The 14,091-nt window shown below is 49.3% G+C and overlaps 1 protein-coding gene across 6 annotated transcripts in view; it reads right to left on the bottom strand.

Annotated features, from left to right (window-relative positions):
• The window catches only part of ADCK1 (aarF domain containing kinase 1), a 138,562-nt gene that overhangs the window by 58,878 nt on the left and 65,593 nt on the right, over nucleotides 1–14,091 (bottom strand). For all 6 annotated transcript variants that reach the window (XR_011532806.1, XM_070593289.1, XM_008536602.2 and 3 more), the window contains one exon: nucleotides 8,199–8,357. Coding sequence is in view for 5 of the 6 variants with exons in the window: in XM_070593289.1 (XP_070449390.1) it covers nucleotides 8,199–8,357 (159 nt within the window). In the remaining variant the exon portion in view is untranslated. The remainder of the gene's footprint in view (nucleotides 1–8,198; nucleotides 8,358–14,091) is intronic.

Genomic DNA, 14,091 nt, shown 5'->3' with positions numbered 1-14,091 from the left:
TACTGCAGCCTCCAGGCGCCACATCTCAACACCGTGACCTCAGACGGCCCTCAGCTGCCACCAAAGGGGAGGCAGAGCTGGTGCCCAAGACACAGAAGCATCTGCCTGGGCCCACGCTGAGGGCACACCCATCATCTAAGACACCTGATTTCCATTCTCTGGGCCCCGAATTCAGGCAAGAAATCTCTTGGGTGTTTCGCTCCAGCCTAAACCCCAGAGGTTCTCACCGAGGAGAGACAAGGGAAGGAGCTCACTCATTTGTTCAACCAAGATTTACTGATTACCTCCTAGGTAATGACCCCAGGGAGTAGTGGATATACACAGGGAGCTACCCATAGCCGAGTGGGGTCTATACCTGGAGATGAGGCTTCTGGCCAAACAATAAATCCTTATCATTTATTGCATGGTCACTATTATATGTGAAATTTTTAATTATTATTAATATCCAAAGAGCACTGAAAGGCACTTTAAAGATTTTTCTGTTACTAATCAATTATATAATTAGTCATTACTAGTTCTATTGGTTATTATTAATATCTAATATCATTAATCATAAAAGCAGTCATAGATTTTATTGACTGATATTAATTGCTAATAAGTAATTAGTAAATTCTAATTCATGACCCAAAAAACTTTACAGAACCCATAAAACTGGTTTCTGAAGCATTCTGAGTGTAGTGGCTCACGCATTCCCGTAGTTACTTTAAAATGAGAAAGTCTGTTTGAATGGTGCCCAGTGATTCTTTGGTTTATAGGAGGTCACCAACTTGAAAATTCAATGCCAGCTAAGAAGCCAGAGAATGCACATACTCCCATCATTTTGTACATCATTTAGGGAGTTTACCAACCCCTTGAACTTCAAAGGGCGTGGGGAGAGGGGCCAGAGTCGTCTGGTCCAAGTCTAAAACAGTTTGGGCTGCTGCCACTTGAGATTTTTCTTGGCTCAGGAAAATAAAAGAAAACTCTGTTTTCGTTCAATTCCCTTCTTAAGAGCCTGCCCTAAGTAGATTCATTTAAGTTTTTCTTTTTTGACAACAGATGCAATTGACTAAAATAAAACAGATGTTGTTATCAATTTGACTTTTTGATTTTTCTCCCAAAATGCATCTTCTCCATAAAATTCTTCCAACAGCCAATGTTTTCACCAGTGCCTAGCACATACTCAACACTCGGCAGATGTTTATTGAATACGCACACAAATGAGTGAGTGAACGAATAAATGAATGAAGAGATGCACATTTCAGAGGGTTTGTCTTCTCCCCAGAGATAATTATATGTTCACCTGTATGTTATCCAAATGGATTAAGTTTTTCTGTTTCTGAGGTTTTGGTGGGAAAAGGGATTACCTCTGAATTTTCGGGAACCACAGTTTTGGAATGCCTGAGAATTTTCTACTTGATTTGGAACTTGATGATTCAATCAAGGCATACTCAACAATTAATACTTCCTTCAAGGTAGAATAATGAAATTATTTTTCTATAGCGTCATTGGATCATAGGAGGAAAAGTCAATTGTGGGCCACACAGAAATATAATGGAAAAATTGAGAGTCACATAAAAGTTTGAAAATTAGTGATGGCTATTTATCATAACCAAAAAAAAGAGAATTATCATTATTTAGTACCTATTACATGTCAGGCACTGTGCTACAAGGCACTTCACATACATGCTCTCATTTAATCCTCTTCTTGCCCATTTTACAGAGGAGATGGGTTCCAGGAGGTCATAGCACTTCTCAAGGTCACAGAGCTTGTAATTTCAAATGCAGGACTTGGACCCAGGGCTTTTTGCTTCTCCCTCCATGCAGCCTTGCCTCATGCAATACAATACAGGACAATACAACAGGAAGCTTGAGATAAGGCATAAAAAGAGCTTTGTAAACTGTAAAATGCAACTGAAATGCAAGTTACTGTTATCAAGGTATTATATATTATAAAAGAAATAATGTTCTACGGGAAAACAGCACACTAAATAGAACGCCTGCACAGATCCGAACTGGTAAAATGGATGTTCTACAAGGATCGAAAATCAATTCAGAGTGACGTCAACAGCTTGCCATTCATGGGGTTTATCTTTGTTCTGCTAAGTTATTAAAGTGCACACTTTTTAGAAAACAAAATTATAGGGTGGAGAGAAGTTTCCATGGGATAGTCTACATCTCCGGGTTTTTTTTTTTAATATATTTTAAAAAATAAAATCAGCTGTTGGATTCTGTGCCAACACAAACATTACCTAGCCACCCACTGTTCAATCAACACATTCAGAAAGGAAACAGGATGACAGACAGCACGCACTAAAACTGCTGTTCAAAAAAAGTCAAAAACATGGCTGTCTCGGGGCTTTATTTTTAGAGACCCTGGGGATGGGCCGGATGACATCAAACAGCAGATCAGATTCTGGGGCTTAGGCCAGACTCCCACCCCAGTGTTGCAGAGCACCCTGGAGACAGGTGGGACGTGGAGGGCAGGGTACCTGGCCACGAGTTAGACTCTTTAAGGGGGGTAATAGAGCAAGGGGGTGTTCATCATCAACTTCAGAGGCTCGAGAGATAACAGGGGGTGATACAGGGTGGTGCTATTGGGACCTGGGGTCACAGGTCACCCGGGTTCTGCCTCCTCTCAAACAGTGAGAAGGGCAGTGAGATCCGGCCCCCTGAGCTCCCTGCTACTATGGGCAGAAAAGAGCTGCTGCAAAGTCAGGCCACCAGCAGACAGACGGACTCTGCCTTGTCAGTTCACCCCTTCTTGCTGAATCATTGTTCCAATCTCTGGGCCCAATTAGTCTGGCTCTGGACAGCCACTCAAATCAATAAGAGTCGCTGGCCTTGCATCTAGAAGTAGAGTTGCCCCAACTATTAGAGGGACCATATCAGGTGATAATGACAAAGCTGGAAAGCACCCTTGGCTGTGCCTTTCTCTTTTGTGCAAAGTCACAACATCATCAGGTTCATCCAATACCATTTGCTGAGAGCCATTCTCCATTTCTCTGCCACCATTCAACGGTCTATCCCAGAGACTGTCCCCTTCCCCAAGAGGAGTCCCAGCTTCACAGGAGATACAGAACACTAGCGTGGTACGTGCTATTGGGTGCCAATCCAAAAGCCATTTCTCTCACCTTCCTGGCTAACAGAACCTCAATGCTGCGCATCCTTCATGTCCTTCAAGGAAGGAAGGCCCTAGCCTGAGAAGGCAAATCATGACTGGTCTAAGCCAATCAAAGTGGTCTCGTTTCTCTTGCCAACAGTGATTTCGGCTTTGGGCCTGTGGCGTACTTCTGGCCAATAAGAAATGAAGGGGACTCTACTGGGGGCCTCCTTTTTGATAAAGAATATGAGAGAAGAAACAGGCCTTCTCTGGCATCTGGATGTCATCTACTTATAACAGCAGGAACTGCTGCAGCTGTTTTGGGGCCATGAGGGACATTACCTTAGGACATGCCAGAAACCTGAGATGGCAGAATGGAAGACAAAAAGAACCCAGGCGTTTAAAAACCTTAACAATAAGTGCTAGATTAGTCAACTTTGGAACAGCCGACCTACTTCCAGATATCTGAAATGTGAGATAATACAGGTTACTATTATTTATACCACTTTTAGTTGAATTTTCTGATACTGCAACCAAAAGCATCCTAACTGATACAACCAGTAGTCCCCACCTCCTCACTCTCAAAAGTCTTACTCCTACATACCTCTATCCGTACAGTCATTAAGTGTTCGGATTTACAGGCTCACCTCTTAAACTGCAAATATTAAAGTTTAAGCCTATTAGTCACTCTCTCCTTAGTATGAATTACTTTAACCAGATTGTCTTCCTCTCAAGACCAGGTTGGGATCAATCACAAGGTTGGGGAGGAGAGAGGGATAACAGTGGGCAGTGAGAGAGAAGCATGAGGGCTCATAATACCTGGAACTGGCATGAAAGAAAGTGCCAGAAGGCTATGCAGAAAAGTAGCTTTGTCTCCCCTCTATCTCCAGGTTTCTGATGGATTCGGTAGCCCTAAGTCCTCCTAGAAATCATTCTTCTCCTGCCAAGCATGCCTGAGCACCTTTTTAGGGCTGTCATTCCTAAAATCAAGGCACCATTGGGTCTGGACTTAGAAAAAAATAATACTATTTCACATATAAAATCAAACGAGCTTTCCAGTTGGGCACTTCTTAGTTTTATAGCAGAGAAGAGTGACCATGTGAAACTTCTTCCCACCAGAGACCAAGCCCAGCGAGCAGGCAGTGCCACTCTGTGCTGCCGCTCATGCTGATGATCCGTGGGGCTGGGACCTCGGGCCTCCCTCTAGCGTCTCTCCTGAGGCTGTGAGTGAAGGTCTCGGGGCTGCCTGGCCATCCCAGCACTTCCTCAGCCACTGGTGAGGAGCCACCTTGTACTCTGCACACAGCCACTAGGCTGTACTTCCCAGAAAAAGCATCTGATGCTCATCTCAGGGAGGAAGATGCCAAATCGTTATTACTGTTATTATTGCTACTGACCTCACAGCCACTGTTATTTAGGGAGCAGGAAGCCTCTGAGCAAAGACAAGGTATCAGCTGTCCTCGCAGCCCGAGTGGCTCCTGATGGCACCAAGTGATGGGAAGAGGCAGGTGCCCGCCTGATGCAGGAGTGGCTGCCGGGGCTCAGAACACCCAGGGATCCTCTGAGACTCCCAGTTCTCTCTGTTGAGTGGCTATTCTATAGCCATTGACGGGTGCTCCAGAAAACTCAGGTGCACGGCCACTGCCACTCGGCACCCCTGCTCCCTAGTCCCTTTTCCACTGCACCCAGCCACTGTTCCAAACCTTCACCCCTTCAAGCCTCCAATGCCACCTCCTACCCCCTCATTCTCAGCAGATGGTTCTGCCTCCTACTGCAGAGAAAAAATAGAGGCTATCAGGCTGGTACGACTCAGCTGCCCACTTTCCCTCCGCCTCCCTTCTCTGCCCCACACACTCATCTGCACCCAGACTTACCACCTTCCTCTCGCCTCAAAGCAAAGGCTGACCAAAGGCTAACGTTTCCCCCTACAATCCCGGAGCGCAGTCCCTCCAGTCTCCCCGTGGCCTGCATCTATCAGCTACCTCTCTCTCCTGAATCTCCAACGCCCCCGCTCTGCTGCCACACTCCCCACCACCTACAGCCTGTCGAGTCCCCGCCGTCCATCCTGCGCTCTGCTCTAACCACTACCCTCCCTCTCCCCGACCATCCATGGTAAACATGAAAAGAGTATTCCACCTGAACTGTCTCTGCTCCCCGGGGCCTCCATTCTCTTTCACCCCACTCTCCCCGCTCTTCCCAAGAAACTTCAATCGCCATATCCAAAATCCTCTCTTCAGAGCTTTATTGATTTTATATCCCATTGGCAACGTCGAGTAATTCTGGCAGACTATAGTTTCTAAAATGGCTCCAACATCTCCCGTTCTAATACTCTTCTAGAACTGTGCCACCTCCCATCAAGAGGTGGTCTATTCCCCCCCAAACCCCAACTTAAATTAGGGGGCCTTCATGACTCTTGCTCTCACCAATAGAGTGAGAAAGCAGTCATGCCATACGCTTGCCAAGGCCAGGACATAAAACTGTGATGTATTTTCAGCCTTATCCTCTTGGGACACTCGTGCTTGGGACCCGGCCGCCATGCTGTGAGGAAGCCCAAAGGGCCATGGAGAGGATCTAAGGCCCTGGCCCACCATCCTGGTTGAGCTCCCAGCCAACAGCCTGCACCAACGTGCCAGCCATGTGAGTGAGCCATCCTGAAGTGGGTCCTCCAGCTCCAGTCAGGCCACCCCAGCTGGCACTGCATAAACCAGTGATGAGTCTCTCTGCCAAGCCCTGCCCTGACTGCAGATTCATGAGCAAAACACACGACTGCCGGTTTAAGCCACTCCATTTTGAGGTAGCTCATTATGCAGTGCTGGGTAAGTGACAGTGCTCACTTCTTGAAATTTTTTTCATGGGATGTGGCAGCATTGCTCCCCTCCGACCACACCTTCTCAGTTCTTCTCAGGAATGTATCCTCCTGACACACTCCTCTGCTCAAATCAGGATGTTCCTCACAGTTCTTTCCACCCCCTCGTTTTTTTTTTATTCTACACAGTTTTTCTAACTGATGTCAGGGACTCTCCCAGACTCAGCTCCTGTGAGTGTCCTCGCTGAGAAGTCCTGAAGCTGTCTGTCCAGCCTGAACTCCACACCAACAGAGAGATGCCATCAAAACTCCTCAGAGCAATATCTTAGCCCACTTGGTGGTTCCATCACCCATTTCACTTTGCTCTGAGATCCATCCCAACCCCCTTTCTCTCATAAGAAACTACATTTCCCAGGGTTCTTTGCTAACTGACTTCTAGCTAGTTTTGGTGGAATACTGGGGAACAGGATGAGGTGAAAACCCACTGCCTCAATAGCATCCATGGCTCCAACGCCCAGGTGACAGGCCCCGCATCTGTGATGTGCCTCCCATCGGGCCAGGTCACCAAGGTCCCAGCTTCCACCAGGTGGCCCCAGCTCCTGGGCTCCAGAGAACCACCCCTTCTCTTTGACCCTCCACCCCGAGGGCAGCAGTGGTTTCCTGCTGCTGGGAACTGTCTCGCCATCCCATTTGACTTCTCAACTCCATCCCCTTTGAGCCCCATTTGCTGTTTTAAATTCCCTCTGCATGAAATATCTAGAGCAATTTCTTTTTCCCCACCCGGACCCTGACCGATACACAGGGTGAAAGGTACCCAAACTTAATCATTTACGCCAGAAACCTGTGATTTGTTTTAGAGTCCTCCGTCTCATTCATACCACTATTGGCCCCCACCCCATGTAAAGCTGGTCACAGAATCCTGATGATTCCAGCCCTGGAACCCTCCCCTCTCCTCCAGCCCATTACACTGCCCTGGTTCACATCATTACTTCTCTCTCAGACCAGGGCAGCAGCCTCTCAATTAGTCTCCCCGGCTACAGTCTTTCTGCCTTCCAATACATCCTCCAGACCGCCAGCAGATTTTTATTTCTAATGCACATCTGATCATGACATTCCCCTGATTAAAATTCTTAAATGGTTCCCCACTGTCTACAAGAGAAAGTCAGATCTGCTCAGCTCCATAGTAAATACGTATTTCCTGTGTAGACCATTCTGTGCCTTAGTCTGGACTACAAGGTCCTCCGTGTTCGGGCCTGCCTACCTTCCCAGCCTCATCTGCAACCACTCCCAGCTCATACCATCCGAACCAGTGGAAGTCCTCCACGCACATCCCGGTCCTCTAAGACTCAGGGCCTTCACACAACCTGGCCTGGCCTTGCCCTGCCCGGCCGTCTCATGGGCTCCTCGGTGAAGCCCCTGCAATGCCCCCGTCAGTCCAGGCACAGTGCTCCACAGCACTTTGCAAACACCCCTTTGACAGAACTCACGTGCCCGCACTGTGGCTGTCTGTGCAGAGACCTGTCTGCTCCACTAAACAGGGAGCTCCTGAGGATGAGCATGGAGCTCACTCACTCTCGTGTCCCCAGGGCCCGCCCAGCACATGGTGCAGAAGAGACCCTCAATGTGCGTGTTAAGTTTAGTCAAAGTGGGTTGAAAGAATGAGTCCAGAGCAAGGAAAGGGGAGGAAGGGACATCTGGCAGGGTAAATGGATTGCTGACCTCCCACAGGGGTGCTGGCTACCCCCCCGAGCAGTGGCCAGCTCACCCTTTCTCCCTCTCTCCAGGTACAAAGCACCGTCTCCACCAGAGCTTTCCCAGGGCCATTTCTAAGCGTGTAAGTTTGTTCATTCAAAACACACATCAGATAAGTAAACCAGCAAGCTGCATAAATATTTCTATGTGCTCTGCTGTCATTTTTACATTCCTTGGTCGACCACATGCTCCCTTTTGTTGTAATTTAACAAATTAAGATGCAACTTTTTCTACCCTAAGGAAAACACATTTGGTTCCTCTCATTTCTACAACGTGCCCCTGAGGCCTCTTCGGCCCCAGCAGCCGCTCAGCAGGTTCTGGGACCACCCACAGATGGTCCCCAAGAACCATCAAGAAGAACTGACCCACCCAGCCACGGGTGCCAGGGTCACAGCGTTGTCATGATGCCTCCTTTGTCATGGTCTCAAGCTCTCCTCGCCTCTGCTGCTCAAAGGGCCACCCTCCACCCACCAGGCTCACACCAGTTTCACTGGGGCTGCCTGGATCCAGGGAAATATAGAGTGAGCAAGGAGGAAGGAGAAAGGGGTCGGCTCTCACCTCCATCAGGAGAATGTCCTTCGAGCTCTGAGCCTGCACCTTTGGGTGCTGCACCTTCACGGCCACCGTCCGCCCATCACGCAGCACTGCCTTGTGGACCTGGGCCAGGGAGGCAGCCCCCAGGGGGGTGTCGTCGAAGCTCACAAACAAATCATGGATCTGTCAAGAGTGGAGAGAGGACAGAGCAGTGAAGAGGATTCAGTCCAGTGAGAGGGCCCAGGAGGATGGGTCAGAGCAGTGCTGCCCGATGCCCCCACGACAGATTTTTCTGCTCCATCAGTCGTAGGCCAACCCAGCATCTTGCCTGGGCCCTTTGCCGCCATGGAGATTCACGCCAGGCATATGGAGAGAGTGAGACAGAAAACACATGTGGAGGGTGTGTCCTCATACGTGTGCTTGTGCCCTCAGCACTTCCACTTAAGGCCAAAGAAGTGCTGTCTAGAACATTCAGAACTGTGCATTATCCACCTATTTAATTATCTACACTACGCCTCTGAGGCTCTCATATATGGATATAATCAAAACTTGACAGAGCCAGCCCTGTGGTCTAGTGGTTAAGTTCGGCATGCTCTGCTTCAGCAGCCCAGGGTTCAGTTCCCTGGTGTGGACATACACCACTCATCAGTGGCCATGCTGTGGCAGTGACCCATATACAAAATAGAGGAAGACTGGCACAGATGTTAGCTCAGGGACAATCTTCCTCAAGCAAAAAGAGGAAGCTTGATAACAGATGTTAACTTAGGGCCAATCTTCCTCAGCAAAAAAAAAAAATGTTAAGAGAAGCTGGGCCCAGGGCAGCCGAAGACATGGATCAGATGGAAGACATTCCAATCCCACCAACCTGGAGAGCTCAAGGAACCCCAGGCTGGGGGCTCCAAACGCAATAGGCACCTTTTGTTCCTGTCCGAGTAGCAGCCTCAACATGGGTCCCTGAGCCCACTCTCAGCCTGGCCACCTGGCAGAGATCCCAGGGCTGCAAGCCCAGCCATGCTTTTGGTCCTCACCTGCAATGCCATGCAAAGGTAGCCTTGGACAGATCCCTGCCCTTTCTGTGCCTCACCTTCTCGCTCTAGGAAAAGGGATGTATAGTGCTTACTCTTCCATCTTCTCTTCCCTCCTTCCTTCCCTCCTTCCCTCCTTGAAAGGTTACACCAATTTTCCTGAAGGAAAAAGTCTTTCTGACTTGAGTGGTCACACCTACATGGTCCAGATGTGAATATTCTACCAGACGGGAAGAAGGCCCCCAAAAGTCTTCTGCAAGATTGTCCAAGGATGAAATTCTCATTCCCCCGCCCCCTATTTCCTGAGTCCCTATATAGCCTCACAATTCTGCAAAGTCCAGACATCCACGTATGCACAAATCTGTAGATGTATAGTCAGATGCCTCCCCGCTTCTCACATCCCCCCAGACCCTCAGGCCGAGGCCTATTCAGTCTGTGCCCCCTGCCTCCCTATGTCCCCACTTCTGCAGTAGCCACTCTGCCCTGCCCCCCAGCCCCTGTCCTCTCCTTGGACTTCAGAAGTCACCTGACCCATAGCCACCATCCCATCCCCCGGTTTGTTAGGCTGCACCATCGCTTTGCTAATCTCTTCTCATAAATCACTCCCTCCAGCCCTGTCATCATTTTTGTAGCTTTCACTAAACTCCATCCCATTTATCAACATCCTGCGGAGGCCAAAGGTCCAGGCAACATGGGGGGGGCCTACACTTCTCTGTCACGGGATATGGGTACGGATTGGCTTCCCTGTCCCCCTCCCTCCTCACTGGGTTTTTACTTGTACCCCTCCCAGTGCCCACTTCTCCCCTTCTTCCCCAACCACACACTTGTCTTTCTTCCCACCTTCGTGAGTTCTAGGCTCCCTAAGGGCCAGATTCTTCCCAGGATATCTACCCCGAATCACCCTGGGTCCCTCTGCACAGAACCCTTTGTCCTGGACCTGGGCTTGGATTAGAAGACAAGGACCACCAACCCTATAAACCCCATCAGACCTCAGCTCCAAGTGGGCAGGGATTTCTGTCTGTTTTGTTCACCGAATTCCCTGTATGTAGAACAGGACTGAAGCTAGTCAGTGCCAAACAAATATTTATTGAAAGATTGAATCCACTATTCTCCCCATCGGAGAATTGAGTCAACTCTCTCTTCCCTTTGAACAGCTGGACCTTCCTGCTCTCACACACTTAATAATCCAAAGACCGCAAATGTAAGAGCACATGTCACGTGTGGGACTTACCTAGGTGGACTCCACTTGTAACTCCAGGATGGGTGTGAGACCCCAGCCTGGCCAATCAGAACCCTGAATACCCCAGGCCACACTGACTGGTTCAGAGATGGACACGGGACCCAACAGGCCCAATCTGACTCAACTGTGTCACTTTTGTTTGAACTGTAGGAGAAGGAATTCTTTCTTTCTACTGAACTTGAAGCTAAAAATTGAACTTGAAGGGTGGAGCTACCAGGGTTCACACAGTAACAACAAAGAAGAAAGCAGAGCCAAGAGACAGAGTCATTCCTGGTCACAATGGTTGAGCCCCTTGATCTAGCCATGCCTGAATGCCCACCCTATTAATTCCTTTTTTTGCTTAAGTGAAGTTTGAGTTGTTTTCTTTCACACACAACTGAAGGGGCTCTGACTAACACACTTGTGTTCTCAGGTCCCAGCTAGGACAGATAAAAGAAACGTGGGAATGGTGCCGGCACCCACAAGACACTCAGTAAGTATGAGTTCCATCCCTTCCCCACCTCTTCCTGAGACAGGGACCCAGGAATAGAAGGGAAGTAGAGCTTCAGCAACAATTCCAGCCTTCACATAGCAAGATCAACACCAACTTCCTTTGGAAACCCTCTGGTAGTTCCTGAAGGAGCAGCAAGAAGAATGTCATCTGGAGCAGAGCTGTGAACCCTCACCTCCCAGGCAGCTAGAATGGCCCAGTGCCCCCCACAAAGGGACTGGGAAGTCAGCTGACCTAACTCCACACCCCAAGCTTCCGCCTGGCTCCCTGGGAACATTTGCTCATTCTCTGAGAAGGACAACCCGTCTTCAAGTCAGTGTCATTGCAGGGACATTGCAGACTCACTGCAACCAAGGAGTGATGTGGCATCGTTAGGGCTGTGTGGTGAGAACAGCTGCCAGGAGTGCTCCAGGGGGAGGTGGAGGAAGGAAAGGACCCGAGGCGACAATATTCCAATCTGCGGGGTAAGAGGAAGCCTGGTCCGCCATATCACCAGGGGATGGGAAGGGGGCTTCCCATGATTCCCTGCTCCCACCAGGGCATGGAGGAGGTCCCGAGATACCACCCAAGCCCAGCTGCCAACTCACACCCTGAACAAGGCCCAGCTGCAAGGATTTGCCCAAATCCCCAATTTGGAAGCAAAGAGAGGCATGGGAAATGAGGATGCACCATTCACTCCGCACAAGGAACCTGTCCAGCAGATACACCCCCACCCCACCCCTGCGGGCCCACCCCCGACCCAGTGCCTCCGCAGCATCCTTTCCATCTCTATGAGGCAGCAAGTCAAACGCCCACACCCTCCTGTGCTTATACACACATGCACACACACAATAATTGATTACTAGTGAATGTTCCTAGCTGGATTATAAAAAAGGTAATTAAAGATTAGTGCTGCGGCCTGTAATTAAATATGAATAAAGTATCTCTAAATGGAACCTTGATTCAAAGTGTTCAGTGCAAGTACTTTATGCTGATAGATAGTAAGGAAAAATAGACCCTGTCCCAAAAGCAGAATTACACCCCCCACGCAGCTGAAACAAATGCCTACCAGCCCCACCCCCAACCCCCCAGTCAGGCCTCATTCCCCAGCCTTTCAGCAGAAAACCATTAGCAGAAACAAACTGGAGCATTTGCAGCAATTAGATTCAAGCAGAGCCCTCCGCCGCCTCCAGTCGCTCACAGAAACCTTCTCCCCTTCGAAGGCTTTCGTTCCTCCGTTCCTCTTTTTTCTCTGGGTCTGGCGGCAAAATCAATTAAGTAAAACAATGGCAATTTAAAATGACTAGTTATGTGCTTTTTAATTACTGTAGGCCCATGATTCAAATCTATCGATGTCCCTGTCTGAAAGGGAAAAATAATCAGGAAAAAAGTTTCTCTAGCTTTGCGTGGTCTGGTTTTCTTAGGGGGGTGTGTATGTGTATAAAGAGGAGGGGGCGTGTTTGCTTTTCATGAGCAGAAAAACACAAGAAGCGCAAGAAGAAATGTGCCTTCCCAGAGGGGCTTGGCAGACCAGGGGCTCAGGGAAGACTTCAGCAGGTCTACGTGGGATGATGGATGCTAACTATACTTATTCTGGTAATCATTTCACAACGCATGGAAGTCAAATCATGATGCTGTACACCTTAAACGTATACAGTGATGTATGTCAATTAGATCTCAATAAAACTGGAGAAAAAAGACTTCGGCAGGCTGGCTTTAGCTGGAATCTGGAGACCACGTGACATTATACCCCAGCACAGGGCAGAGTGAGAGATGCTCCAGGAAGTCAGCCATGAGGATCCCCACAAAGCCAGCCAGGTTACTGGTCAATGTTTCCAAAATGCCACATTGAGCAGCCACTCACTTGCCCTGGCCAGGGTTCTCATTCAGCCCAAAATAAGGTGACAGGAAGTCAGGATCTTCTGGAGAAGCCATGCTATGACTCCTGGGGGAGTTTCACTCGAGTCTCTTAGCCAGCCCCATCAGAGCCTGCAGCCCAGCCAGCCTCAGGGGGAGTGGCTCACCAGTCACAGGATGGGAAATGCCCCAGATTTTCCAAGAAGGCCCAGTTTCAAATATTCCATCCTGTTGTCCTCATGCTCACTCACATCAGACCTATTCTGGGTTCAGAAACTACATCCCCGTAAGATAACACTAACAAACCGAACCAACCCTGAACTGGCCGGCTCCAGATGAAGGCAGGAGCCTGCTTCAAAGCAGGCAAGTCCAGCCTTGAGGCCAAGTCCACGCAGTTCCCACTTGGGAGCTGGGAAGACTGCCCAGGGCACCTGGGGCAGGTTACCATGGCATCGACAGCAAACAGCATCTGGCAATGGCTCTCAAGGTCTCAAGATGGCCCACCCCATGCCTGGCTGGGTGCCAGCTGCCATCCACTGCAGCCTGATGGGGAAAGGGACAAGGTCCGCGCTAATAGAGTGGCTGGACTGAAGCTGCCCCACCCCCAGCCTGACGCAGACAAGACAGCGCTAGCCAGCTAGGACCCCACAAAACAGTGATGTCTGCCTTAGGCACAAAACCCACCATCACCTCTTCTGTGCCTCTACCTAAAAGCCATCCCCTCCTCTCGACACCTTTTCCCAGGGACCCCTACATCTCAGCCGCCCTACCAGCTGATACCGCATTTTGCTGCAATTCCTGCTTCTCCCTCTTAAACATGCCTGGTTTATATCCCACCTCTTCAGGGTCATTCCTGTGCTTTCCACGGTGACACCTGACAGTGACAGCAAATAGGCGGCATGTGTACTCTCGTTCCCCTGGGGTGGTTTTAAAATATGCTCACAAGTTTTAAATATTCCTCCCTTTGAAAAGTGGAACCTATTCCCCACCTCTTGAGTGGGAGCTGGACTTAATGACCCATTCCTAACAGCACACGGAGGAAGTGACAGTGTTTGATTTCCAAGATGTCACCATGATGTCCTCCTTGCTTTCTCTCTTGGATTGCCTGCTCCAGGGGAGGCAAGCTATGATGAAAGGAGGACTCTCAAGACACCTGTGGAGAGGTCCACGTGGTAGGAACTGAGGCCTCTTGCCAACAGTGAGCCATCTTGGAAGCAGATCCCCCTTTCCATTCAGGCCTTCAGGTGACTGCAGCCCCAGCTGACAGCTTGGCTACAACCTCATGGGAGACTCTGAGCCAGAACCACCCTGTAACCACTCCCAAGT

The sequence above is a fragment of the Equus przewalskii genome, chromosome 25, assembly GCF_037783145.1.
Source record: "Equus przewalskii isolate Varuska chromosome 25, EquPr2, whole genome shotgun sequence".
Lineage (NCBI taxonomy): Eukaryota > Metazoa > Chordata > Mammalia > Perissodactyla > Equidae > Equus > Equus przewalskii.
Note: the sequence above shows the minus strand (reverse complement) of the source record. Positions and strands in the feature narration are given on the sequence as shown.